Consider the following 26603-nt stretch of genomic DNA (forward strand, 5'->3'; position numbering starts at 1 on the left):
TGGCTTAGGTGTGTTCACGGGGTGCTGCAACTATCACACCATCGATTTTATTATATTCTTGTTACCCCCAAAGAAACATTGCATCCTTTAGTCATCATCTCCAAATACCTCTGTCCCCACAGACCTGGGCAAGTATTAATCTACTTGGTCTGTCAGGATTTGCTTATTCTGGACATTCCATATAAATGGAATCCTAAACGTGTAGTCATGTGACTGGCTTCTTTCACTTAGCATAATGTTGTAAGGTTGGTCCATGTTGTAGGGTGTATCAGTATCTCTTTCCTTTTTATGGCAGAGTAATATTTCATTGTATGGATAGTCTACATTTTATTTTTCAATTCATTAGCTGGCAGACATTTGGATTATTTCTACTTACGGCCTTGTGTTGTGGTTAATGTAAGCTTTACATGGCTTGAGAAAGAATGGCTATAAGACTGTCTAAAAGAGAATAGTGATGGAAGAGGTAAAATTTATGTATTAGATAATTGGTAAAAAGCAGTTCAGCAAGATAAAGAAGCCAGGAGGAACTGTCAGCAGAACGTGGACTTAAAAAGAAAAAACAAACAACTGGAATTTTATTAATCTTCCTGAACTACTTGCAGCTGCATCTATCCGGTGACCTGTGGAGCTGGACCTTTGTCAAATGGGGGCTGCTGGGAATCCCTTGTTGTCTGGGGCATCCACCATTGTGTGAGAGGCAGTTTTTCTCATGACAGCCCAAAGACCATTTTCCTGTTTTCTTTGACCCCTGGCCATGAGAGCAGGGTGAGAGACCTCCCAGAGATAGAGGCATTCTGAGTGCATTTCGATTGCGGGAGCAGCTACAAATTGAATGCTCACTGAAGCAGGGCTGAAGGAGCCTGATGTGGCCATGGCAGCAATGTCCTTGCCAGTCTCTTCCTGGGCGTGATTTTGGCTGTGGTTCTGGCTGCTTAGCATGGGAGAACAGCCAAGAAAATTCTGAAAATAAGTAATGAGGAGGGACTAGCTGTACCCGTCAAACTTTATTATAATTGAATACCATATTGTACTTTATTTATTTATTTTTGGCTGTGCCACGTGGGTTGTGGGATCTTAGTTCCCCAATCAGGGATTGAACCTGGGTCCTTGGCAGTGAAAGTGCCAAGTTCTAACTACAGGACTGCCAGGGAATTCTCTGTACTTGAGTTATTTTTAAAGTTTATGTACAGTAGTTAAAAATGGTAAAAAATTTAAGAAGGAACATTTAGAGACTAAAATCTCTTGGAAATTATTATAACATTCCTCTTTAGAATATTTGGCTTACCATCATTTTAGAACTCACATTTGAATCCTTTATGATTGTTGTGTGTAACCAGCAGAACTGATTAACAGTTGAACCCTCTTTCCCCTATCCACCCCGTATCTTTCTACCTGAACACGATGTAGGGGCTCATTTGTTTTACTCCTGCTTACACAAATAGAAACAGAGACATCTATAATAAAAGACAAATATCCATATTTATTACATTAATAAAAGACTAACATCTTTGCATTGCCTTTTTTATAACTTAAATGACCTTTTGAGTATCATTATAAACCAACAGCTGCTCACACACTCAACATGTCCAAATAATATTATCACAAACTAGACAGTAGGACACCCTTTCAGCTGACTCCTCTGTCCTTTCAGTATCATCCCTGCTACTTTCAACTTTTTTTTTTTGGTTTCTGTCAACCACATATTTCAGACACACTTTGATTCTTCCTATCTGAAGATATTGAATCAGCTACCTTCCATGGTGTCCAGGTTCCTTTCAGTGGATATTAGTGTCTAAATAAGGGCTGGAAAATTGTATTTCTGAAGTCATAAACTCTTATTGATTTTTCTAATTTACCAGCTTCTACTTTTATTACAGTATATGATTTTATCAACCAGTAACATTTTCCTTTATATCTTCTAACTTTCTAAAAACTTCATAGGATAGTTTGGCATATACATAATACGTGCTTATTATGTTGAGTGAGCTCTCTAGAAAAAAATGAGTCAATTGTTTTTGCAGCAAAGACACCTATGTAAAATGATGTACCTGGACATCATTTGATGGCAGTTGCTGACTACAGTCAAGGAGAGGTAGGGTAATGTTGGCCAGCTGCCTGGGGAAACTGACTTGCACCAGAGGCAGTGATGAGGGTCTCTTGGCAAAGGTGTCTGTCCTTTTTTCTGGCACTCTGCTTCTCTTGACCCTCTTTCCTGTATTAAGGCGAGAGTTTACTCTCTTCTGTATATAACTACTGTAAGAGTCCTGTGCCGTTAAGTTTCGAGTTTAAACTCCAAGGGAGGACTTGAACGGGGCTTCGAGGTACCCTTCCAGTAAGGTGCCCCTGTGTTGGGCAGGCAGAGCTCTCAGGCCACCCTGAAGGTGGCTCAGCAGTCTAAGGCTGGCTGGCTGCCTATGGGCCAGGTGGCCATTCCCTGTTTGCTCAGCTACGACAGAAATGTGGTCCTATGTGTAGGGTCATGCACATGTGGCCCAGTATGTCAACCTAGACCTCTCGGTTCCAGAACTGCATATCCACATTAGAAATGACTGGCTAGAGTGGGAAGTCATGCAGTCCCATTATATTCTTTACTAGTCTGAGTAGATTGCCTTCCATCCTCCCAAACTGTGAAGCTGAAATCTGGGTATTACAAAAATTGTCAACTATTATAGGAATGTGTAATGATATTTCCAAGTATAAAGAACACTATCCCTCAGAAATGGGAGCTACCTCAAAATTTTATGACACCAACTTAGGATCAGAATAATTAGAGAAGTCTCAATTCAAATCAGTACAGATATACAATATGCGGAAGAGATATTAACTTATTAGACTTATTAGCTCTTCGAAAAAGAATATATAAGAAAGATTAAGTTTTGGTATCTTATTTGGCTGAAAGTAAAAGGAATTCTGAATGCCTGTTTTGATGATGAACAAAAAGGCCCCAAACAGGTAAAACCTGAACGACCACTGGAAGCAATACACATGTCTTAGATGCCTTTCAGGCTGAGTCCACGATAAAAGTCACCCCGCAAGCAGCTAGAATTCTTTCAAAGCTGGCTCCATTCTTGGATTAGGATGCTTCATTCCTCTTTGACCCAACAGATTTTGCCATTTTCTCCAAGCCGTACAGTTCCACGGGCCACCAGCTGGAGGGCTGAGGGAAATATTTTGTGTTCTGCTAATTTTACTCTTTCAGATAGAGTTTCAACAGTGTCACCCCTCTTCACCGGAACAGCTTCTTGTAAAATAATTTGTCCAGCATCTACATCTTCCTGGAAAAGAAAAGTGAGAAAGTTTTGAACATTACTTCTGCCAAGTACAATTTACATTAAATACTAGTAAGATTTTGGTAGAAAGAGACATGCTCACAGCTACAAAGTGCACGGTGCACCCAGTGACGGTGACCCCGGCATCCAGGACTTGTTCATGGGCATTTGAACCCTTAAACGAAGGGAGCAAGGATGGGTGGATGTTGAGCATTTTCCCTGGAAATTAATTAAAACATAGTGGTCAGAATTTAAAAACCCTATGTATTCTGTCAAAGGAACATACACTTTCCTGTCTAGAATCAGGAGTCAATAGGAACAAGGTTTTTCTAGGATGGGTGTTTTCTTTGTCAAAAGAAATGAGGAAGAGTGAAATACACGTTCTCATCCAAGGAGGCCCCGGGAGCAGCAGGTTTCTGCGTTGCACAGCTGAAGACACACCAAGGGGCTTCTGAACAGGTGCCTGCACTGACTCAAAGCTGGAAGGGAGGGGTTCTAATCTGGATCATAGGGCTCTTGAAGAAAATTCAGCTTGTCCCTGGCACATAATATTAGAAAGACAGGAGGTTCCTGCGTAGTGTCTACGTGCTTGACTTCTAACCATGAAGTGGCATGTTCACATGTGACTAATCCACAGATGCCAGATTAGTCAGTCTGTGTGCCTTATGTCACCAAAAGCATTGCCTGTGGTATATTACACCACAAGTGCTCTAACTATATTCACTTAAGAACACAAACTCTCCGAAGAGGAAATACATTTATTGACCAAATATGTGCACAAAATAGAACCACAGGAAGCAGTCAAAACTTCTGTGGGAAAGGCATTAACAGCAGACACTATGTTATCTGGCAACAGTGCCTTCCTTTCCATCTTCTGGCAATGGTTCACAGTTCCTCAGAAGAGGAACTCTATTTTGGGATACAGAGAGTCACCTTCTCTTGCTTCTAAACAAGTAAAAAAAGTCTCTTCCCAATATTTATCCAGAAGATGAAATAATATGTTTGCAGTAATGTGAAACCAACCTAAGCTACATTAGAAACTGTAATTATAGCAGGCCAAGGAAAACTGATAGAGACAGCAGGATAATAAATCATTATTCTTTGGGCTAAAGGCAAAGGAAATTCAGTTATGACGTGTGTCAAAATAAACGGTCACAGTAAATACCATGACTGGGATTGTTTGGCAAGTTAACCACCCTATAGCCCATTTTCAGTCAATTCCTCAATGTAGTATCAAACTATTTTTGCTTACCATTCCATTTTCTGACAAAGGGGCCAGATAAAATTCTCATGAATCCTGCAAGACAGACTATGTCTGTGGAGAACTCTTCAAGGACTTGGTCTACTGTAGTGTCAAATGCTATACGATTTTTATATAATTTATGATTAATTACCTAGAATAGAAAAAGATAAGTACAATCCATTTCCAACAAATTACCAAAAATAATTTAAAACTCAACCTTTACATAGACTATACTTAACCTCCTTCTGAAGATACACGTGATGTCAAGAATTAAGGAATGGACAGAATGAATATAAAGGCAAGCCCAGCACCCACCCCAAATCCAGGCATCCAAAGAACACTTGGGGGCAGATTATGAGTTTAAATAATCTTGAAAGATACTTTTCAAAGTAACTTACTCTGGTGGGAATTCCGGCTCTTTCTGCTTTATCTAAGCCAGACACTGCAGCTTTGTTGGAGATCACAACAACAATGTGTGCAGAGCTACTTGGCTCCCTAGTACTGTCTATGAGAGCTTGGAGGTTTGATCCTGAAAAAGGGAGAAAAGCACAGGTGAGTGCACGCTTCTTTAAAACGTTTATACCATTTTGAATAGGGAATGGTCAAGATTTTTGAATAAAAATGTCTTAGAAAAGATTGGCAAAATATGTGAGGCTTTAAAATTCCGTTCCTCTTAGAATAATGGATTAGTATCTTACAAAAACATAGGCACTCCTGGTTCAAGGATTGCTCCTGCAAAATAATTGCTCCTGCAAAATAATATGATTTAGCATAGCAGTAGAAACAGTATAACATGATTTTAAAACTGATTGATGAGGAATAAGCTGCTTAATTAAGCAAAAAAATTAACCCTCTGAAGAAGAATAAACCACTATGACCCTTACGGTAGTTTCTTTGCTTTACCATCAACTTGGGTCTAAAGTATATTGAAACCTTAAAATAGACTTGTAAAGCAATTATACTTCGGGGAAAGTTAACCTAAAGAAATAACCAGATATGCACTTACAAACTTATTGTATATTTAAAAGAATGTTCATAGCAATGTTACTTAAAACAGTGGATGGAATTCCCTGGCCATCCAGTGGTTAGGACTCTGCTCTCACTGCTGAGGGCCTGGGTTCAATCCTTGGTCAGGGAACTAAGATCCCACAAGCTGCATGGCATGGTGCAAATAAAAAAAATAAAAAATAAAAGGAAAAAAGAATCATACTATATCCATCCATATGAGAGAATACAGTGCTCTTAGGACTTTACCCCGCTGTCCACAGAGTCAAACACAAATTTTGTACTGTTACTATTAACAATTTAAAAAAGCCTCAACTGTCCTAAGACTTTTCAACTACAAAGCTATGATTCAAAAGAAGTTGGAATTTCCATTCTGTCTTTTCTAGCTTCTCTCTCTTCAACCATCTTCCCAACACCCTCTACTTTTCCTTTAGAAGCCGCTTCAAATGCCTCAGAAAAGTGGAAAGACTGAGGATGTAGAAAAGATAACACTCCTTAATGATACCTAGCCCCAGTACTGAGAGTGTTCTCACAGTCGGAAGGAGGGTTTTTTTTTGGGGGGGGGTGGGTGTGGGTGGGAGAAAAGGAAGAGCATTTCTACTGCTCTATAGTAAAGAGGAAGCCACATCTCACCTGTCCCAGATATTAAGACAGCTACTCTTGCCTTTTTTGGTTGAACAGAGAAATGATTTTTCAGGGTGCCATTCTCCAATACTGATCCATTTATTTGCATGGTTTCAATCAGATGCTTGACTTTCACACGAGGAGAACCTTTGTTTCAAACACACCCAATAAATAAAAAAAGAACTGTGAATTAACAGTAATATGGAAAGAGAAGTGTTCTATAAAAACTTTAGAGTACTGTATTTTATTCTGAAAATAAGATATGCAAGGACTAAAATAATACGTTTGCTTTACTTATCGTCACTCATTCACACAAACTTCCTGATGGTGAACATATATAACTGCCCACTTCAACTAAAAGGTACAGCACTATATCTAAACATAAAGTGGATATGTTACTGCCTGCCAGTGTTCTGTCTCCCCTTTCCCGCAAGTCTTGCATCCACAATAGTGCTATGACCTCTTGGCTTCAAGGGTAGGCATGTGACCCAAGCAAGGCTGGTCAAAGACTTGATATAGGATGTTGAGAAAGAGAGGGCCTCTCTTACTGCAATGTGAGTTGAAGGATGTGGGCTCAAGACATCTTTCCGGTATTTGGAGAGCCTGCCTGAAAGTGAAAGCCACACAATAAAGGGATGAAAGGCAGATACAGACAAAATTAACAAGCCTTGACATCTCTGTTAGAAAATGTGAGTTGGTTTTCTGTCACTCTGCCAATTTCTAGTACTTCTAACAGAGTTGTGAGTCATACACAGTACTGGTCAGGGTGCTTGCTCACTACTCCTTGAATTGAGCTGAACCACAAAGCAGAGCCTGAGACAAGGTCTTACGTGCGAGGTGATTACTTTGGGAAGTGATCCTAGGGAGCCAGAATGAGGATGGGCAAGAGCCAATATAAGACTGTGTTATTAAACTGGTCACCACTGTGGGCAATTGGGGCTTGATTCCACTGAGACCCTCAAAGGAGCCATGTAGACTGTGCCTCAGAATCGCTCCCTTCTTCTGTCCCTAAAGTGGGCATTTATTCACTAGTTCTCACCCCGTGGTCAAGGGTTGTCCTGCAGGGTGTAGTTGTGCATATGTGACTGCTACACAGAGATGTCAGAGCCCTGAGGCAGAAATGAAGAGATGCATGGTATTACTGGCATGGGTGTTTTCATGTTACAGCTGCGTAAAGGTAGTTGCCATATCAATGGCTTGAAATAGAGCAACTAAATAAGGAACAGTTACCTTCAGGACATGCAACCACTCTGCCGATCACCCAGGCTTCTTCCTTGTGCTGCTGAATATCCTGCAGAATCTGCTGTGTCAGATCCTTTGATACCACAAGGGCAGCCCCAATCCCACAGTTAAATGTTCTGGCCATCTCTTCTTCAGAGAGGTGTCCTTCCCGCTGTAACCACGAGAAGATCCTGGGGATCCTCCAGGTCTGGGCATCTGAAAACAGGCAAGAGTTGTTCAATTAACCTATTATTGACACAAAGTATGTACATATACAAACCTATGGAAATTAAAACCAGCACTGCTATTTTATGGAGGGTAGAACTATAAATGGCCTTTCAGAAGTTTTTTTGGTATCCATTTGTACCTCAGGCATTAAGAACACTTTTCTTGTCACACTTGGCCAGTATTCACAATTGAGTGAAGTTCTGTGCTGCATTAACTAACTAGATTCTTAGAAATCCCCTAATGAATTAGATGCTCTAATGGCTGAATTCCAGTAAAGGTCGGCATACCACCCTTTTGTGAATGTGGAAAAAAAAAAAATCTAGATTTAGGTGTAAGAACATATCCTCTAATACAACAAAAATCTCTAATAAAAAATTTTAGGTAATACCTATATAGACACACACATAAAATTCCTGTTTTTTTTTTTTTTGGCCCTGCTGCATGGCTTGCAGGATCTTAGTTCCCTGACCAGGGACTGAAACCGGCCATTGCAGTGAAACCACCGAGTCCTAACCACTGGACCACCAAGGAATTCCCAACCAATAAGTTTCCTGAAACAGCAATCTTCACTCATTGTCTCTGTATCTCTGCCATCCCCCCCGCCCCCCCCCACCAATATATGGAGGGTGGTATCTCTCCTCACCAAGCTGCTTTTTGACACTGCTAACCAGTGTCATGTTGAAATCCTTGCTCGGAGTTGATACTTTTACATGGTTTACTGCCTGACTTTGACTATTCTTTTTTTAGAAATTCTACCTCTGCCAAACTTTAAGGTGGGTGGGATATTGAGGAACAACCTTTTGGTCCCTCCTATTCTCTTTGTGATTAACTATTACTATCTGCATATAAGTACCCAACTTAACTTCTGCTCACAAAAACACTACAATAAATACTTCAAAGATTTAAAACACTGTATTTCCACTTCCTATTCCAAATCTACTTACCTACTGAACTAGAAACTTGGGACTTCTTTTTTCCTTTTAAGCACAAAATGATTCTCCAATCTGTTTCCCTTCTCTATGCCTTGGTTCAGGTCTCCTTTATCCCCTGCACAGACTATTTAATAACTACCACTTCCCTTCCCAGCATGTTCCTGATTCCATCTCGATAGAGCTTGAGCTTACTGACCCCCTTGGAGAATCTGCTTAAAGAATTTCATCTAAGTCAATTACACGAGGACTTTATGCCTTATAAACATGGCTAATGAAGCAAGAAAAGGTGGAAAAGGGTCTGTCCTATTTTTTCCCCAAGAAGCCCCAATGATTTAAGAATTTTCCAGGTAGGGACTTCCCTGGTGGTCCAGTGGCTAAGACTCTGCACTCCCAATGCAGGGGGCCCGGGTTTGATCCCTTGTCAGTGAACTAGATCCCACGTGCCACAACTAAGAGTTCGAATGCCAAAACTAAAGATTCCACATGCCACAACTAAAAAGATCCCGCATGCCGCAACTAAGACCTGGCACGGCCAAATAAATAAATATAATATTAAAAAAAAGAATTTTCCACATAATCATATGTGTACTAACTACCCATAAAGTTTCCTTCCACAATGTATTTTTTCTCATAACACTTTTCTGAGCAAACGTTCTTTTTAGCAATCTTACCTAAATCTACCCCAAATTTCTGAGGTAGGACTCTGGGGATGTTTTCTAGCAATCCCCCACCGGTAATATGTGCAAAGGCCTTAACATGTCCTGAACGCAGGACAGGTAACAGTGAATGGCTGTAGATTCTGGTCGGAGTTAGAAGTAAATCACCTGTATATTAGGAAGATGAGACAAAAACTTAGTCTATGAATATAAAACCAGAACATATGCAGTTTGTTCCATTCTAACTTTAAGTAACGAAAGCCTAACCCAAGTAAGTGGTTGCTCAGACATTCCCAAGCAGGAGAGTTTAAATGTGAGTATGTTTACCTAAGGCCTGGCCACCACAGCCATCAGGTGCTGGAGAGGAGTACTGAAGGGAAGATTTTGCTACAATTTTCCTCACAAGGCTAAATCCATTGCTGTGAAGACCAGATGAAGCTATTCCAATAACAGCGTCCCCTTCAGTGATTCTTTCCAGGTGAGGGAGTTTCTGATCCCGTTCCATTGCACCAACGGCAAAACCGGCTAGATCATATTCTCCAGGAGGGTACATGTCAGGCATTTCTGCCGTTTCACCTCCTGGCAGAAAGAGAAAACAAGAGCAAAGAAATCACCGAACACTTATAAACCTGTCTAGGAAGTAGTGACACCAGCTACTCTTCATATGAACAATTAAACAAAAGCTGTATTCCGCAAACATCTAAGCATGATTTCAGGGGAAATAGCACTAATTTCCACAAAGGGTGAGTATAGCCTCCAAACATCATTATATGTACTGGAATACTCAGTTGAATATAACACCATTTCTCTAGCAGTTAGTTTCAGAAATGCTTTCACCTATATTTGATCTTTACAATCACTCTATGTTCCAATAATGGTACAGGCTTAGAGAAGTGATTTAATCAGAACTGCCTAGCTCTAAATGCCCTGGCCTAAAAAATATGTCATAGTTCATATTACCACCATATTGTGTAAAGACAGGGTCTAGGCAGGCAGATCCAAATTAGGAACTGTTCTAAAAGATGGTTGAAAGGCAATTTTGGCTTTTGGGACATACTTGTCCACAGAAATGGTAATATAAAATAGGTAGTTTTGTTCCTTGGTCAACCTACAAATTAATTTTTTTTTTTTTTTGCGCTACGCAGGCGTCTCACTGCTGTGGCCTCTCCCGTTGCGAAGCACAGGCTCCGGACGCACAGGCTCAGCGGCCATGGCTCATGGGCCCAGCCGCTCTGCGGCACGTGGGATCTTCCCGGATTGGGGCACGAACCTGTGTCCCCTGCATCGGCAGGCGGACTCTCAACCACTGCGCCACCAGGGAAGCCCTACAAATTAATTTTGTTCAAAATTCTCATGTATGTATTTAATATTTCTGTAAACCTTGGGTATATTTTATTCTTAGTGTCATTTCTGTGGGAAAATAAGGCTTAAGACTCAGAAAGCCAAGACCCGATCTGCCTCTGCTGCAGAGCCATAAGGAGGAAACAGCCCCCTACCCTGTCTGTCCAGGAGGCCACTGAGAGAGATGGGAGTGAAATGGTGGCTAAGGATCAGGGAGAAGATAAGGCGCGGGTGATGGTGGAGGAGTATAAGGCTCAGTCTGGGGACCAAGCCTTGAGAGGAGGGTTCGAGGGCACAAAGGTCTAAGTTGTCCTTAGGTGGTATCATCTATATTTTACTTGCCTCGTCTTGTGACACATAGTTTGTCTCGTTAGGTATACTGGTAACTGATCATGTTTGTACATAGGGCTGAAATACATAAGGATGTGTGATTACAATGGATGATCATACCGAGGAGAGCACATCCGGCTTTTTTACAAGCTTTAGCGATTCCAGCAACAACAGCTTCAGTTGTACTGGGGTCAAGTTTTCCACAGGAAAAGTAATCGAGGAAAAAGAGGGGCTCCGCTCCTTGTGCCAGAATATCATTTACACACATTGCAACCAAATCTTGACCAATGGTTTCATGTTTATGGCACTGCTGGGCAATCTACAGAAGAATATAAACATCCACGTAAGAGAATAAGCTCCAAACTATATCTTGTCAATTATCAGTGGAGGCTAACAATATTACTGACTTTTGGCTAGGTGCTCTGAACACCTAAAGACAAAAGAACACTAAATTCCGATAAGCTACTTGGTCTGAAAGTATTCCCTTTTTTCCCCTAAGATAACCCTTCTATCCGGATATAGCGTCACCAACACTGTGTTATTAGAAACACATAGCTATTGTAGCCAACTGTACGATTACTTGGTGTGGTTCTCTTTAGTGCATATATGTCAAGAGGGGAAAGATATGTATTTTATTTGTTTATTTATTTATGGCTGCATTGGGTCTTTGTTGCTGCACGTGGGCTGTTGTGGCGAGCGGGGGCTACTCTTTGTCGCGCTGCGCGGGCTTCTCATTGTGGTGGCTTCTCTTGTTGCGGAGCACGGGCTCTAGGCGTGCGGGCTTCAGTAGTTGTGGCTTGCATGCTCTAGAGCGCAGGCTCAGTAGCTGTGGCTTGCAGGCTTAGCTGCTCTGCGGCATGTGGAATCTTCTCGGACCAGGGCTTGAACCCTTGTCCCCTGCATTGGCAGGCGGATTCTTAACCATTGCGCCACCAGGCAAGTCCCGAAAGATATGTATTTGATACACAGTAAATTCTTTCATATCTTTCATAAAAGGCCTTTACTCACATAGGTGTCTGATTACCTTCAGTTTAGTTCCAACGCCGTCTGTTCCACAGGCCAGAAGAGGATCGTTGAAACCGGCTGCTTTCAAATCAAAAAGACCAGCAAAACCTCCGAGATCAACATCACAGCCTGTTGGAGAGAAAATTAATTACTTGCTGCATTTCAACAGCAAAGAGTTGATCAAGAAATATATTCTGAAATATATTCAGATATTAAAGGGGTATACATATCCTTTTGAGTTTAAGATCATGGATAAGAAATGCTTTTAATGTTAGAGATAAGAAAGCAGAACACTATGAGTTTGGCTTAAATAGGGCAAGACTTATAGCAACTTGGCATTAATCTGGAACATTTTCCTCAGTAAACTACAAAGCACAAATCAATACACAATGTTTGTCACAGTTAGTGAACTAGCAAAGGACAGACCCTGACTTACCTGGTCTGGAGGTGGCTTTTGCTAAAGGCTTAATTTTCTTGACCAGCATATTTCCAGCTGCAATGTCTACCCCAGAGTCCTTGTAAGTCAGGCCCCTAAAGAGTTTAATAAAACAAAGACATCACCTAAATGCCAGGGAAGAATTATTTTAACCTTAAAATATTATTTAAAGCAGAAGATATCACTAGTGATTTTCATATCCCCCAATACGCTGGGCCATATCCAGAGATTTTGATTTAGCTGGTCTAGGGCAGGTCCGAGGAATTGAAATGTGTTTAAACAACCTCCTCAGTTGAACTTCACTATTTGTAACTACTTCTCTAACTTAACTATTTCTTCCAGAAGTACTTGTCACAGGCAGTTAAATATACCAATATTTGGCCGTAATATTTCTCTGTTAAATTTTGGTATGGGAAGGAAAGGAGTGCCAAAACAGAGTCAAAAAAGTGAAAATTAGGATTATAAGGACTCCACAAAGAAATCCCTCAATAATGAAACTGAGCCCTTACTGCAATAATAGAGAACTGTATGTTTCCTTATAACTAAAGATAGTAAGAAATAAGATTTAAAAAACTCTAAATAAAGCAAAACCAGGTAATGATATTCAATGCATCCTTTCCATCTATAATAGTGCCAACAAGTTGGAACGGTACATTTAGAGATCAAGTTTATAAATGGCAATGTGACTTCATTAGTCTTGCCTTACAAAAATGACAACTCTGGATTAGTGGGATTCAGGGATACATGAAGAAATATGTCAAGTTTTATTAGAAGCAAGGTGCCAGGGTACAGACTTGAGAGAAATGTGGCAGTTAACTCCAATAAAGTTAGCAGTCTGGGGTCACGCTTATATAGGAAACGAAGTTCTACTGGTTAAAAACAACTCTTTTGTCAGATAGCAATTGGCACTGTAGCCTCTCATCTTCTTCATCTTTGAAGAATCAGACGAGTATTAAGATTTCAAGTCACTTGAAATAGGTCATTTTCAATAGAATCTAGTCATTTTAAAATAAAAAATAAAATTTTAGCATGGTATTTTAATGTTAAAAAAAAAATTCCAGGGCTTCCCTGGTGGCGCAGTGGTTTAGAGTCCACCTGCTGATGCAGGGGACACAGGTTCACGCCGCGGTCCGGGAAGATCCCACATGCTGCAGAGCGGCTGGGCCCGTGAGCCATGGCCGCTGAGCCTGCGCATCTGGAGCCTGTGGTCCGCAACGGGAGAGGCCACAACAGTGAGAGGCCCGCGTACCGCCGAAAAAAAAAAATTCCATTATTTAACCTTAAAAAATTTGCCTATCAGTAACAGTGTAACTTGAATTAAGTTGCTAAAAATTTCTCATTTTGTCCTAAAACACATTTATTTCTCATAGATGAACTCAATGAGCAATAGTAATTGTGATGAGATCAAAATACCCACATTTGCAGTTAATAGTTCATTGATTTTACAAAGGAATAGTTAGTTGTATATGATAATAAATGAATCAATAAAGGGTTACAAAATACATTTCAGTAATAAATATAAATGCAGTGACCAAATGAGATGGCCAAAATTTATAGTACCATCAAATAAAGTTGCAAAGTTAGACGACCAATATTTTCATCCTGAATTCTTTGACAAAATCATGAACTAAGATAAATACAACAGGGATTTCCCTGGTAGAACAGTGGTTAAGAATCTGCCTGCCAATGCAGGGACACAGCTTCGCGCCCTGGTCCAGGAAGATCCCACATGCGCGGAGCAACTAAGCCCGTGCGCCACAGCTACTGAACCTGTGCTCTAGAGTCTGAGAGCCACAACTGCTGAGCCCATGTGCCACAACTACCGAAGCCTGTGCACCTAGAGCCCGTTATCTGTAACAAGAAGCCTGCGCACCACAACAAAGAACAGCCCCTACTCGCCACAACTAGAGAAAGCCCACGTGCAGCAATGAAGACTCAATGCAGCCAAAAATAAATAATAAATTTATTAAAAAAATAATAAATACAACAGTAATATATAAATATATGATAACTCAAGGAAAAAAAATCCCTTCCCCCTTCTTTATTGATGAATAATTGACAACTGATTGCATATACCTAAATCGTACAATGTGAAAAAATCTTTCAACAGCACTGATCTTATTCAGCTTTTCAAACATGAGCTACCATGAAGCTTTTTCCATTTCATTTGAATATTGCTGTAACTAGTAGTTTCAATTCAAACTAAATGCAAATCAAAATCAGATCAGTCGGGCTTCCCTGGTGGCACAGTGGTTAAGAATCCGCCTGCTGATGCAGGGGACACGGGTTCGAGCCCTGGTCTGGGAAGATACCACATGCCACGGAGCACCTAAGCCTGTAAGCCACAACTACTGAGCCTGCACTCTAGAACCCGCGAGCCACAACTGCTGAAGCCTGCGCACCTACAGCCTGTGCTCCGCAGCAAGAGAAGCCACTGCAATGAGAAGCCCGAACACCACAACAAAGAGTAGCCCCCGCTCACAACTAGAGAAAGCCCACACCAGCAACAAGACCCAATACAGCCAAAATTAAAATAAATAATTTATATATATATAAAAAAATCAGATCAGTCTCATAGAGTTAAGAATACAGAATGACTTAGTACAGGGTCAATGGAGTTTTCTACATCACCATTTATACCAGTTCTGAAGCTGTGCTATAATCACCTTGGTCAGAAGTTTACCTGGGCTGCTGGAGGAAAGCTATGGCACGATAGCCAATGTCCTTCCTATAAATGGCTCCCTCAAACTTTATAGCAGCTAGTCCTTTCTTGGCTCCTTCAAGGGCTGAGATGAGATTTTCCCGGATGGCTGTTACTGTAAGGACCCTACCCCCGTTAGTCACCACTTTGCCATCTTTTAGGGCAGTGCCTGCTTGGAACACCTCTAGTCCTAAAGCTTGAGCCTCAGGAAACCCTGTAAGAGAGCATATTTGACATATCAATTGCAGTAATAATGTTCTATACTGTGGCTTATAATTTCCAGAAGTTTTTTTTTTTAAATAAAATCTTTATTTCACTTAAATGAATCTTCACAAGAATCCTATCAGAAAGGAATTAATGTAATATAATAGTAAATACAGCCTTTCTCCTAAGAACAGTCTGTTCTGCTCTAGGGTGATAACTATATTACTAAAACCTTGTGTTATCATAAATCTCATGTAAGAATGATTATTTCAATAAGGAAAAAAAAAGAAGCTAAGCCCTGAAAAGTTTGAAATTAGAAGCATAAAGTTATTTTCTCCTGAAAAGTTAAAAAAAAAATTAACAAAACCTAAACATCATGAATAAATCCTGCAATTTTTTTTGTTTTTGCGGTATGTGGGCCTCTCACTGTTGGGGCCTCTCCCGCTGTGGAGCACAGGCTCCGGACACGCAGGCTCAGTGGCCATGGCTCACGGGCCCAGCCGCTCCGTGGCATGTGGGATCTTCCCGGACCGGGGCACGAACCCATGTCCCCTGCATCGGCAGGCGGACTCTCAGCCACTGCGCCACCAGGGAAGCCCTAAATCCTGCATTTGATCACATTTTTTACTGAAGAGTAAAAGAATATCTTTTTGCTTTATCATAGCCAACTAAATAAAGTTGCTTTCTTTTTTTAAAAAAACGAGATCATTGCAATGCAAAACATTCTTAATCTTTTGCCTAATATAACAATCATAAAATTTTAAGACAAATATGATTTAAATTACGTTTAGGGCTCAGCCTAAAAGAAAATCCCTGGCTTCATTTTTTCTTTTGGCTGCATTGGGTCTTCATTGCTGTGTGCGGGCTTTCTCTAGTTGCAGCGAGTGGGCTCAGTAGTTGCGATGTGTGGGCTCTAGGGTGTGCAGGCTTCAGTAGTTGTGGCTTGCGGGCTCTAGAGCACACGCTCAGTAGTTGTGGGGCACAGGCTTAGTTGCTCCGCGGCAAGTGGGATCTTCATGGACCAGGGATCAAATCCGTGTCCCCTGCACTGGCAGGCGGATTCTTAACTACTGTGTCACCAGGGAAGTCCCCTGCTTCATTTTCTTTTGAATTAGTTTTAAGATCTCACATATATATTTTACATTTAAAATAGTGTTAGACTGTGTTTTCTAAATTCTGAAATGACCACCATGGACAGTTTATACAGAGACAACCTCTTAATTAAAAAGAAAAAAATTTTTTCCTTATTAATTTATTTATTTTTGGCTGAGTTGGGTCTTTGCTGCTGTGTGCGGGCTTCCTCTAGCTGTGGTGAGCAGGGGCTACACTTTATTGCGGTGAGCGGGCTTCTCATTGAGGTGGTTTCTCTTGTTGTGGAGCACGGGCTCTAAGCTCATGGGCTCTAGAGCACAGGCTCAACAGTTGTGGTGCACAGGCTTAGTTGCTCCGTGGCATGTGGGATCTTCCCAGACCAGGGCTTGAACACGTCCCCTGCACTGGCAGGCGGATTCTTATCCACTGTGCCAGCAAGGAAGTCCCCCCCAAAAAACTTTCATATCCCTAGTTTGTCCTTTTCCATTTCTCTTTTAGCACCATATTTGGTAATCTGTTAATACACATCTTCCTTAGGTGGTTTTTTTTTTTGCTGTATCACATTTTCTTTAAAACATTTTTTCATTGTAGTTGATTTATAATATCGTGTCTTCTCTAGGTGTTTTTATTTTTTCAAAATATTTATATATCATTTATTTATTTTGGCTGCTCTGGGTCTTAGTTGTGGCATGCAGGCTCTTAGTTGCAGCACGTGTGCGGGATCTAGTTCCCTGACCAGGGATCGAACCTTGGCCCCCTGTATTGGGAGTGCAGTCTTACCCACTGGACCACCAGGGAGGTCCCTCCAGGTGTTTTTATAACATAGAGGCGTTTAGTCACTGGTACTCAAGTATGTGGTGGTATCAGTAACACCCAATATTGGGGTGTCAGAAATAACTATGACACTTGTCACCCCAATCTTAGGGAAATTTCAGCAATACAAAATATCTTGATTCTATCCCTTCCCTTTCTTCATTTTAAAAGGCAGTCAGCTCCTAACTGCCCAGCTGCCATGTGTGGGATGCACAGGGCAATGGACTTACTGTCTGGGTAAGACAGTAAATAGGGTGTTTGAATCAAACACAGTATTGGGGTATTAAGGGAGGCCAAATGACAGCCTGCTAGGGATTTTAAAGGTCTGGTGTTGGCCTTATCGTGCTGGAACTTATTTAGCATTTTAAAACACTGCTTTATCTAACATCAGTTAACTAGATGCCTCACCTCCTATAAGGAGAAACAGAAGAGAAGGCTATACTTCTGAAACTTTTAATTCTGCCATCTAAGTGACCATGGGGTGCACTGCAAACTGGGGGGTTAATCTGTGATCATTCAGAGATCAAGCCCTGAAATTTTCTCCTTGATGTAATTTACATTAAAGTTCCTCCAACTCTCATACATTCCTGTTATCTTCCTGGCTCTTGGAGGATGGATGAGAAAGGCAGCACTGGGTGATTCTCTGGAAGCTTAGCTAGGCCCACTTAAGTTTTCACTGTGCAGGAAGAGAAACAGACGGCAGTTCTTTAAATACAGTAATTATGGATATCTGGACACCCATATCCAACAAGCAACATGCTTATGTTAGAAACCCCTGAAAGGTTACTGATGTCTCTAAACCCTTAAAAGGAACACAACATTGAATGGGAAAAAGGCCTACTATGGTACTGGTCACTTGTCACATTGCAATCTAACCTTTTGTTCTCTGATATTCACCTGTTATCTCTACACCCTTGGTGTAGTCTCCTGGATAACCTTTACTTGCCATGACCACAGTTACGGCAGTGCGGTTGTCAAGCCAAACAGGCAGAGATGTGCAGAGCAGGCCATCTAAGGTAGACTGAATCACTTCATAAAGGTCACTTTTAAGAAGTGGGAGGATCACCTGGAAAAACATAATCAACACGGCAACTGAGAGAAATTTCGGTTGCCCTTAGACATTTTATTCACTGGGATACCAGAACTTGGATATGTTTCTCAAAGGTAATTATTTCAAGGCTGATAAATCCTAAGATTAAAACAGCACACATATTCTACAAAGTAACACTTTATATTATTATCTTTATTACTCACTTGGCACTCTGGATCACCAAAACGGCAATTAAACTCCAGAACTTTTGGGCCATTCTTGGTCAGCATTATACCAGCATAGAGGATACCTTCGTTAAAAAATGGGAAAAAAAAAAAATCTATAATGAAGACACTGTATTGTGACTATGAAAATCAGAATATAAACTTATAGTACTGAAAGTTTTGGAATGGCCGTAACAAATGTTATAACAGTGGTCAATTAAAAAAAGAAAATGGTGGGCTTCCCTGGTGGCACTGTGGTTAAGAATCCACCTGCCAATGCAGGGGACACGGGTTCGAGCCCTGCTGGGAAGATCCCACAGGCCACGGAGCAACTAAGCCCATGCACCACATCTACTGAGCCTGTGCTCTAGAGCCCATGAGCCACAACTACTGAGCCTGTGTGCCACAACTACAGAAGCCTGGGCACCTAGAGCCCGAGCTGCACAACAAGAGAAGCCACTGCAATGAGAAGCCCATGCACCGCAACAAAGAGTAGCCCCTGCTTGCAGCAACTAGAGAAAGCCGTGTGCAGCAACAAAGACCCAATGCGGCCAAAAATAATAATAAATAAATTTATAAAAAAAGAAAATGGTGCAAACTTACTTTATAAATAATGTCCACAATGACATCGATATGCTTACCTGTGTATGGCACACCCTCCTGCTGCATGCCATCCACTGTCCTCTGAAGAATAGTATTTTTAATTTTTAGCAACAAATCCTTAGAAACCTGGGGAACAGAGACTTATTTAAATGTAACTGGTATTTAACTGAAAAAGTCCTCACCCACACTGAGGCTCCTTTGTATACTTATAGTATATTCTATGCATACCTCATTAGCCTATAAATTGAGAATCTAGAGTTTATAAATTAATTGTAGAAATTATTGCACATGCATGCTGCAACTAAGAGTCCACATGCTGCAACTGAGACCCAGTGCAGCCAAGATAAATAAACAATTTTTTTAAGTAAAAAATATATATAAATAAAATCACTTTTACCAAATGGTAGTTTTAATACACAAAGTCTAAAGTAAACCCTGTTTGGTTTTTAATCTTTTATTTAAGAAAAATATCTAAAAGGCACTATATTATTAGCACAAACAATTATAACTATCAGCAGTGAAAGGAAATGGGTGAGTTTCTGAAGTGCTAATCTATTTATAATTATGCTCAATGCATATTTTTCATAAACATTGTCAAGGAATTGTTTGGAAACATGCTCTATCCGTTATGAAGTAGAAAGACTAGAAGAACAAATGGTAGTCTGACTTGGTTCTCAATTCACCATACCCACTCTTACTGAGCACTTGTATATAGGGCCCTGGATATCCAAAGATGAATAAGGAGGGGCTAGAAGGATCTGTTCAATTGATACTTAAGTTAGTTCCTCAAAGGCTTTTAGAAAAGGTTAGTTTTAGAGTGAGACCAGAAGAGACACTTTTCATTTAACAGGAAAACCAATTTGCTTATTAGTAATGTCATTTACAGAAAAAAAAACCAGAAAGTGTCTAAGAGCTCTTTGAGAAGACCAAAAAATGACTACTGAACTTCAGCTGAGCCTGTGAAGTACCTGAGGTGCTGGACAATAGGCTCCCATTCCCCCTGTGTTGGGGCCCTGATCTCCCTCCAGCAATCGCTTATGGTCCTGTGCTGGGGGCATGGGGGCCACAGTCTTTCCATCAGTGAAGCACAGACACTGTAGAGAAAACAAATGGTCCACTTAACCTTAAATGCCAGAAAGTAAAAAAATAATGAGAACTATATGTACCTTAACTCTAATTAGAGGAAAAGTTTTCTTTTTTAAAGTAAAATGATTTAAAACATAAATAATCCTGTTTCCTAGATCGAGAATCAAAAGATCCTATATACTCTGTTCTGAAGGATCTATAATTTTTGAGCTAGGTTGCGGAGGGGGGGAAATCAAGCTACTCTCAAAGTAAAAAATTTCAACCTTTCCCCTGTTTAAATAATGGGTGATATAAATCCAATTTGCCTACTGCTACACTGGGGATGATTAAAAGAAGATAAATTCTTCGGACTTCCCTGGCGGTGCAGTGGTTAAGAATCTGTCTGCCAATGCGGGGACACGGGTTCGAGCCCTCTTCTGGGAAGATCCCACATGCTGCGGAGAAAACTAAGCCCGTGTGCCACAACTACTGAGCCTGTGCTCTAGAGCCTGCGAGCCACAATCACTGAGGCCGTGTGCCACAACTACCGAAGCCCGCACACCTACAGCCCGTGCTCTGCAACAAGAGAAGCCACCACAATGAGAAGCCCGCGCACTGCAACAAAGAGTAGCCCCTGCTCTCAGCAACTAGAAAAAGCCCACGCAGCAACAAACCCAACGCAGCCAAAAATAAATAAGTTTATATATTTAAAAAAAAGAAAATAAATTCTGTTTTCAATTGTATCTGAAATACTAAACGTATACAAATTCCTGTGTAACTGCTCAGTTTATGCTCTTGGATGAAGCGACCAGAGTAAACCAAGCCTTTTTTGGGATCACAGGTCAGATGACACAGTTTATACTCTGTAAAAGTCCAAAAGATGAATATACATACAGACACCTCTTCACCTTCAAGAAGTTCTTCAATGACAGTTGTTTCTCCAGCTTCTCCAAAAGCTTTATCCTTATTGTCGATAAAAACAAAAAGAGAAATAAATTATAAGCTTTTATTATTTACTTAATTGGCTGTTGTCATTTTGCAACATTTGTATTATGAACCAACGCACTAGTATTATAATTTCTCTTTCTCTTTCTGAAAGCTGCAAAGGAACATATATGAACGTTTCCTATTTTTATTTTATTTATTTATTTGTGGCTGCATTGGGTCTTCATTGGTGCGCACAGGCTTTTCTCTGGTTGCCCCGAGTGGGGGCTACTGTTTATTGTGGTGCGCGGGCTTCAGTAGTTGTGGCTCGCGGGCTCTAGAGCGCAGGCTCGGTAGTTGTGGTGCACGGGCTTAGTTGCTCCGCGGCATGTGAGATCTTCCCGGACCAGGGCTCGAACCCGTGTCCTCTGCACTGGCAGTCGGATTCATAACCACTGTTCACAAGGGAAGACCGAATGTTTCCTATTTTCAGAGTTGCAATGATGTAGAGTTAGCACTGGTACAGATGAGATGAACACATCATTAAAACTCTTTTGGGGATCCAGTTTTCCAGTTTCAAATAAGGTTAACAGAAAAACATGTTTTCATCATTACCATTTAACTCTTATTTCTGACTTATAATTATGTTTGCTTACAATAGTTATACTAATGTCTGTGAAAACAGATTTCCACAAGGGGGAGAAACCCACAACAACCAAGAAGGATCATAAAACGCAAAGTATATTAATTCATTGCTTCACTTTTCTTAGACCTGAGACACAAAGGATAAATACCTTATTTGTCCTCATGGATTGTTGAGTATTTATTTATATGTTCTGTAGTCTGAGGACTTTCTACCTTTCAGAGCAGACAACAAAGGATGCTAAACAGAACTTACTTGCAAAGAACAGAATCATAGTTTAGCCATCAGTGTAGATGTGTAATAACCCTTTTATAGGGATGGATTATAATACATAGTACTATGAAAAATAACTGTTTGCTATACGTTTTCCTTGCCTTGAGGAATATTTGTAAGCTTAATGGTATTTATTTATCCAGTGTGACCAGAAAATTATAAACTTTTTAAGAAGGATCAACTTACCTGCATAATCTCCTGAACAGCTTTGCAGGCCTCTTCTTTGCTCTTTGCGACAACTACCCCTTTCCCAGCTGCAAGACCACTGGCCTTCACAACCAAAGCGGGGAAGTCTGCACTGTGAAGACAGTAAATTTCAATATCCAATAAATCTTTAAGATTCAAAAGTTTAAAATGCTTTGGGATCGTGTAATAATGTGCTATAGCAACAACTGAAAAGCAGAAAAAAAAAAACTGCTAACACCATTTTGATGTACTTCCTGCCAGGATTTTTTTTTCCTATGTATTCCTTTATAGTTGTGGTCATATGGTACATACAGTTTTGCTTTTCTCGCTTATCATGAGATCATATAAGCAAAATCTTTGGGGGAAAACAGCAGTTGCATAGCATGAATATGGAATGACCTTTTAAGATACAGTACAAAGTAATGAATCATGCTCTCCTTCAAGTAAGATGTAGCTGTATAAGACCAATATAAGCATGGATACACAGATCATTTCTCCAAGTACACATAAGAAACTGTTGTTGGTAGTTTCTTCTGTTGAGTAGAACTGGAGATCTAGAAGGAGACTTACCCAAAGTAACAAAATTGTTACTTGGAAGGTATCTGGCTACTAGGAAATAATAAAATTCAATGTAGGATGAAGAAAAAAAACAAAGAATGAAACTGACCCAACTAAAAAGAAAACATACCAGGTAAAAAGGAAAAGTGTCAACAAAAATAGGGGGCAAAGGCATGTATCTACCAACATTCATTTATTGCTCAATGTTCTCCATATAATAGAGAACAGGATGTTTAATTTTAAGATTTAGGATTGAACAGTGGTGGCAGAAGGCCAAGTGATGATTCCTCACTCTAGTTAATTACTGATGAAAAAAATGACTATCCTTTATGTGGTAAGATGCCACTGTGTCAGTCTGGCTAAGAGGGAACGCCTATACAACCAAATGTATCCTTTTCCCCTAGAAACTATTCAGCAACAAACATTAAAAAATTTATCTTAAAAAAAAAATTTATCTTTCTGCAAGGCTGCAAGAGTAGATCCCATTTTATTTTGATGTTGGAAAAAGGCAATCTACATCCTATGAGTTTTCCCCTAGAATTATCTTACTATAAACTCGTAACATAAAAGTGACCCGTATATTCAAATATCATATAACAAGTGCCCTTCACAGGCTATCTTCTATTTACCTCATAATGAAGCAGCAGGCTTCTTCAGCTTTGGTGAAAGCTCTCCACTGTGCAGTTGGGATTCCATGTCGGTCCATAAACTCTTTGGCAAATCTCTTGCTGGACTCTAACTGAGCTGCTTCTGCTGTAGGGCCAAAGCACCGCACTCCTGCAGATGTCAGGCTCCCAACAATTCCTAGGGATGAAAACAAGCAGCCATAGCCCAGCTCTCTTCAGGGCCTTTTCATTCTGAAGAATTAGGATCAGGCTAAATATACATTGAGATGAGGCAACTGGCAGAGAATAACTACATTTTTCATGTTTTCTATAGGATATAAACAAAATGCTACTGACACATGATTCAAATCCAACAAAAATCATGTGTGATATTCAAATATATGGATTATTAGACACCAGAATAGAGCAGAATAAAAACAAAATACTTCCCACAGCTGCAAATTTGATCTCTCATTCAAATTTAGTCTTACTATTCATATTACTGATGCTTGGGGAGGGGGGAAATCCTAGAATCCATAAATTTCAAGAGGGTGAAAGCTTTTTCAAGTGTATTATATTAGAAATCCTCATCTGTAAAATGTATTAGATGAGATGATCTCCAAGCTCCTGTTAGCACGGTGTATACCATAAAATAGAGAAATGAACTTTACCAGCAGCCAGAGGTGCCTCTGGTCCAACAACTACAAATTCAATTTTCTCATCTTTGCAGAACTGTGCAAGGGCAGTGTGATCACTGATTGAGATGTCTGTGAAAAGAAAAAAGAAACAAACCCACCTTGTTTAAAAAACATTCTTTAAGTTAACTGTCTTTCTGAAATGTAAGTACTATACTTTGGTAAGCCTATTAATTGTTGGTTTTCTTTTACTGGTACAGATGAGTTTCACCATGAGAAATTCAGAGCACAGTACATCAGGCTAACCAACAAAGCTCAGTTCTCTGCTTTGTTATCACCTCAGTGATAGCAGAGAACTGAGTAAGTTTTCTAAGAGCTATACTTTCTTGACTATGGTGTTCATGTTGCTAGCGTTGATTATAAACAAAAAAGTGTATCAGAGAATATACTCAGAAACTGGTCTTTTAAATGTCATTCATTCAAGATTTACTGAGAACTGCTATATGCTAGATACTGTCCTAGTCACCAGGTTAAGATGTAAACACAAACAGGGTCCCTATATTTAAGATGCTTATATTTCACTGTGGGAATGTTGAGTTATAAATATCCAAGCAAAATAATACAGAGTGTGAACAATTAGGCAAATCTCATGAGGTAAACTGGGAGGCTATTTCTGATTAAGCCAGAAAGGGTCTCTGTGCAAAGACGTTTAAGCTAACAACTGAAGGATGACTTTTAAGACCTAGCTCACTTCTCCAATGTACAAGCCAGGTAAATTTTCTTTCTTGATGGGAGTTCTAAGTAGTAGTAGGATCAACCATATATTAATCATGAGTAGGTTCTATAGGCGCTCTTCTGCTTCACTGTTATTTGGGCCACCATTCTTAAGCTGGCTGAAGTCTCTTGTACATATGTGGTATTTGTGATGTGTAGGGGATAAGTGCAGAAAAGGTAGAGTTCTCAATCTACAGGAACTGCCTGAGTGGGATAAGGATGGAGTACCATGCACTCTGGGTTAGTAGCTGCAAACACAACTGGGCTGAACAGAGCCAACTACCTCAGCACAGCAAAGGGTGGCAAGAGGAAGATGACAAGAGGAAGATAACCTGTCACTACAAGTGATAGCAGCCTCATGACAATATTGGGAGATTTTCATGGGCTAGTCTGTATAACATCAATTGCATCTAGATAAAATGTGCCATTTCTTTAAAAAAAAAAAATACAATACTCACTCCCAGAGTTAAGATCCCAGGGAAGCAGATATTTTCTTATTTATTTTTTTTCTTATTATTTTTGCTCCTATGTACACAATTATCTTCTCCCAGTTGGTAGCTTGCTGGGTCTATGTTCTCTCCATAAATATTATGTGCCACGTAGCATACTAGGCACAGTGCACATAGTGCAAAATAAGACAGGAGACACGGGATTTCCCCGGTGATGCAGTGGTTAAGAATCTGCCTGCCAATGCAGGGGACACTGGTTCGAGCCCTGGTCCTAGAAGATCCCACATGCCGCGGAGCAACGAAGCCCGTGCGCCACAACTGCTGAGCCTGTGCTCTAGAGCCCGTGAGCCACAACTACTGAAGCCCGCGCATCTAGAGCCTGCGCTCTGCAACAAGAGAAGTCACCGCAATGAGAAGGCCGTTCACTGCAACGAAGTGTAGACCCCGCTCGCCACAACTAGAGAAAGCCCACGCGCAGCAACAAAGACCCATCGCAGCCAGAAATAAATAAATAAATATATTTTAAAAAAAAGACATGTAACTTCCTTGCCCTCATGCAGTTTACATTCTAGAGCTTATGTTCTAGGAGGGAAATGAAGATAGGAGACAGACAAAAGTAAAAGAAGATACAGATAATAGTTCATGATTGAAAACAAATGAATTGGGGGGTGAACATGCTTTACTTAGAAACTTTAGGAAAGTCCTCTTTGAGAAGGTAACATAAGTCGAGACCTGAACGATGAAGAGCCAGTCATGCTAGGAGTGAGAACAAAGTCCAAGGCAGCTCTGTTTGGGATACTGGCAGGACTGCATGGATAGAGCACAGTGAAAAGAAAACAAGGGCTATAAAAGATCAGGCTGGAAAGGCAGGCAGAGGCCAGATCACAGAGGGTTTTGTAAGGACAGGAGTTTGAGTTTTATGCTGACTACTATGAGAAGTCACTGAAGAATTTAATGCAGCATAAGAACTGATCATCTTTTCCCATTTACCAGTGGAAGAGATGAAGGCTGAGATCTATTATGGAGTAAGAATTGCCAGAACTTACATTTAATAGCACTGCTCAATTTTGCATTCCCCAAAATACACACCAAAACACCTTTAACCTATATTAGGCATTTTGTAACTTTTTCAGTGGAAGTGTTTTATAAGGTTTAAAATAATTTAAGGTAAGAAAATGATACACTCTGAACAACAGTATACCTTAAATTACAACATATGGCAAGTATTCAAATTACCACATAAATTTCTGGGTTAAAAAAAGCATTCAAATCTGAACAGCAATTGACCTTTATAAAGAAGAGATGTGGGTGACAGTTTTATCATTTACAATCGTTCACTTTTACTTCAAAAAAATGATTACCAGTGTTCGAAATCTTTTCAGAGCAGGCAGTGCCTGCATTTCCTGGGGTAACTAACACTTGTTTGACATGATTAGACTGTGCAAGTTTCCAGGCCAGAGTATGTTCCCTTCCTCCATTGCCAATTACAAGTACTTGGGCTGCCATTGCTCAGTCTGCAAAGCAGGAATTCAGC

At 40.3% G+C, this 26603-nt stretch overlaps 1 protein-coding gene across 1 annotated transcript; it reads right to left on the reverse strand.

Moving 5' to 3' along the window:
• Positions 1-2998: 2998 nt before the first annotated feature.
• GART (phosphoribosylglycinamide formyltransferase, phosphoribosylglycinamide synthetase, phosphoribosylaminoimidazole synthetase) lies at positions 2999-26600 on the reverse strand. The gene is made up of 21 exons (XM_007469145.1): positions 26431-26600; positions 23883-23978; positions 23236-23410; positions 22049-22160; positions 20917-20985; positions 19926-20051; positions 18996-19083; positions 18355-18440; positions 17998-18166; positions 14974-15205; positions 12291-12385; positions 11874-11983; positions 10970-11168; positions 9506-9757; positions 9194-9346; positions 7372-7578; positions 6151-6288; positions 4911-5041; positions 4522-4663; positions 3373-3488; positions 2999-3275 (listed from the first exon to the last, which is right to left on the reverse strand). Exons 1-21 carry the CDS (start codon positions 26573-26575, stop codon positions 3084-3086), a joined length of 3033 nt encoding a protein of 1010 aa, XP_007469207.1. The 5' UTR covers positions 26576-26600; the 3' UTR covers positions 2999-3083.
• Positions 26601-26603: the final 3 nt, after the last annotated feature.

Source organism: Lipotes vexillifer, unplaced genomic scaffold, assembly GCF_000442215.2.
Source record: "Lipotes vexillifer unplaced genomic scaffold, Lipotes_vexillifer_v1.1 scaffold829, whole genome shotgun sequence".
Classification (NCBI taxonomy): Eukaryota; Metazoa; Chordata; class Mammalia; order Artiodactyla; family Lipotidae; genus Lipotes; species Lipotes vexillifer.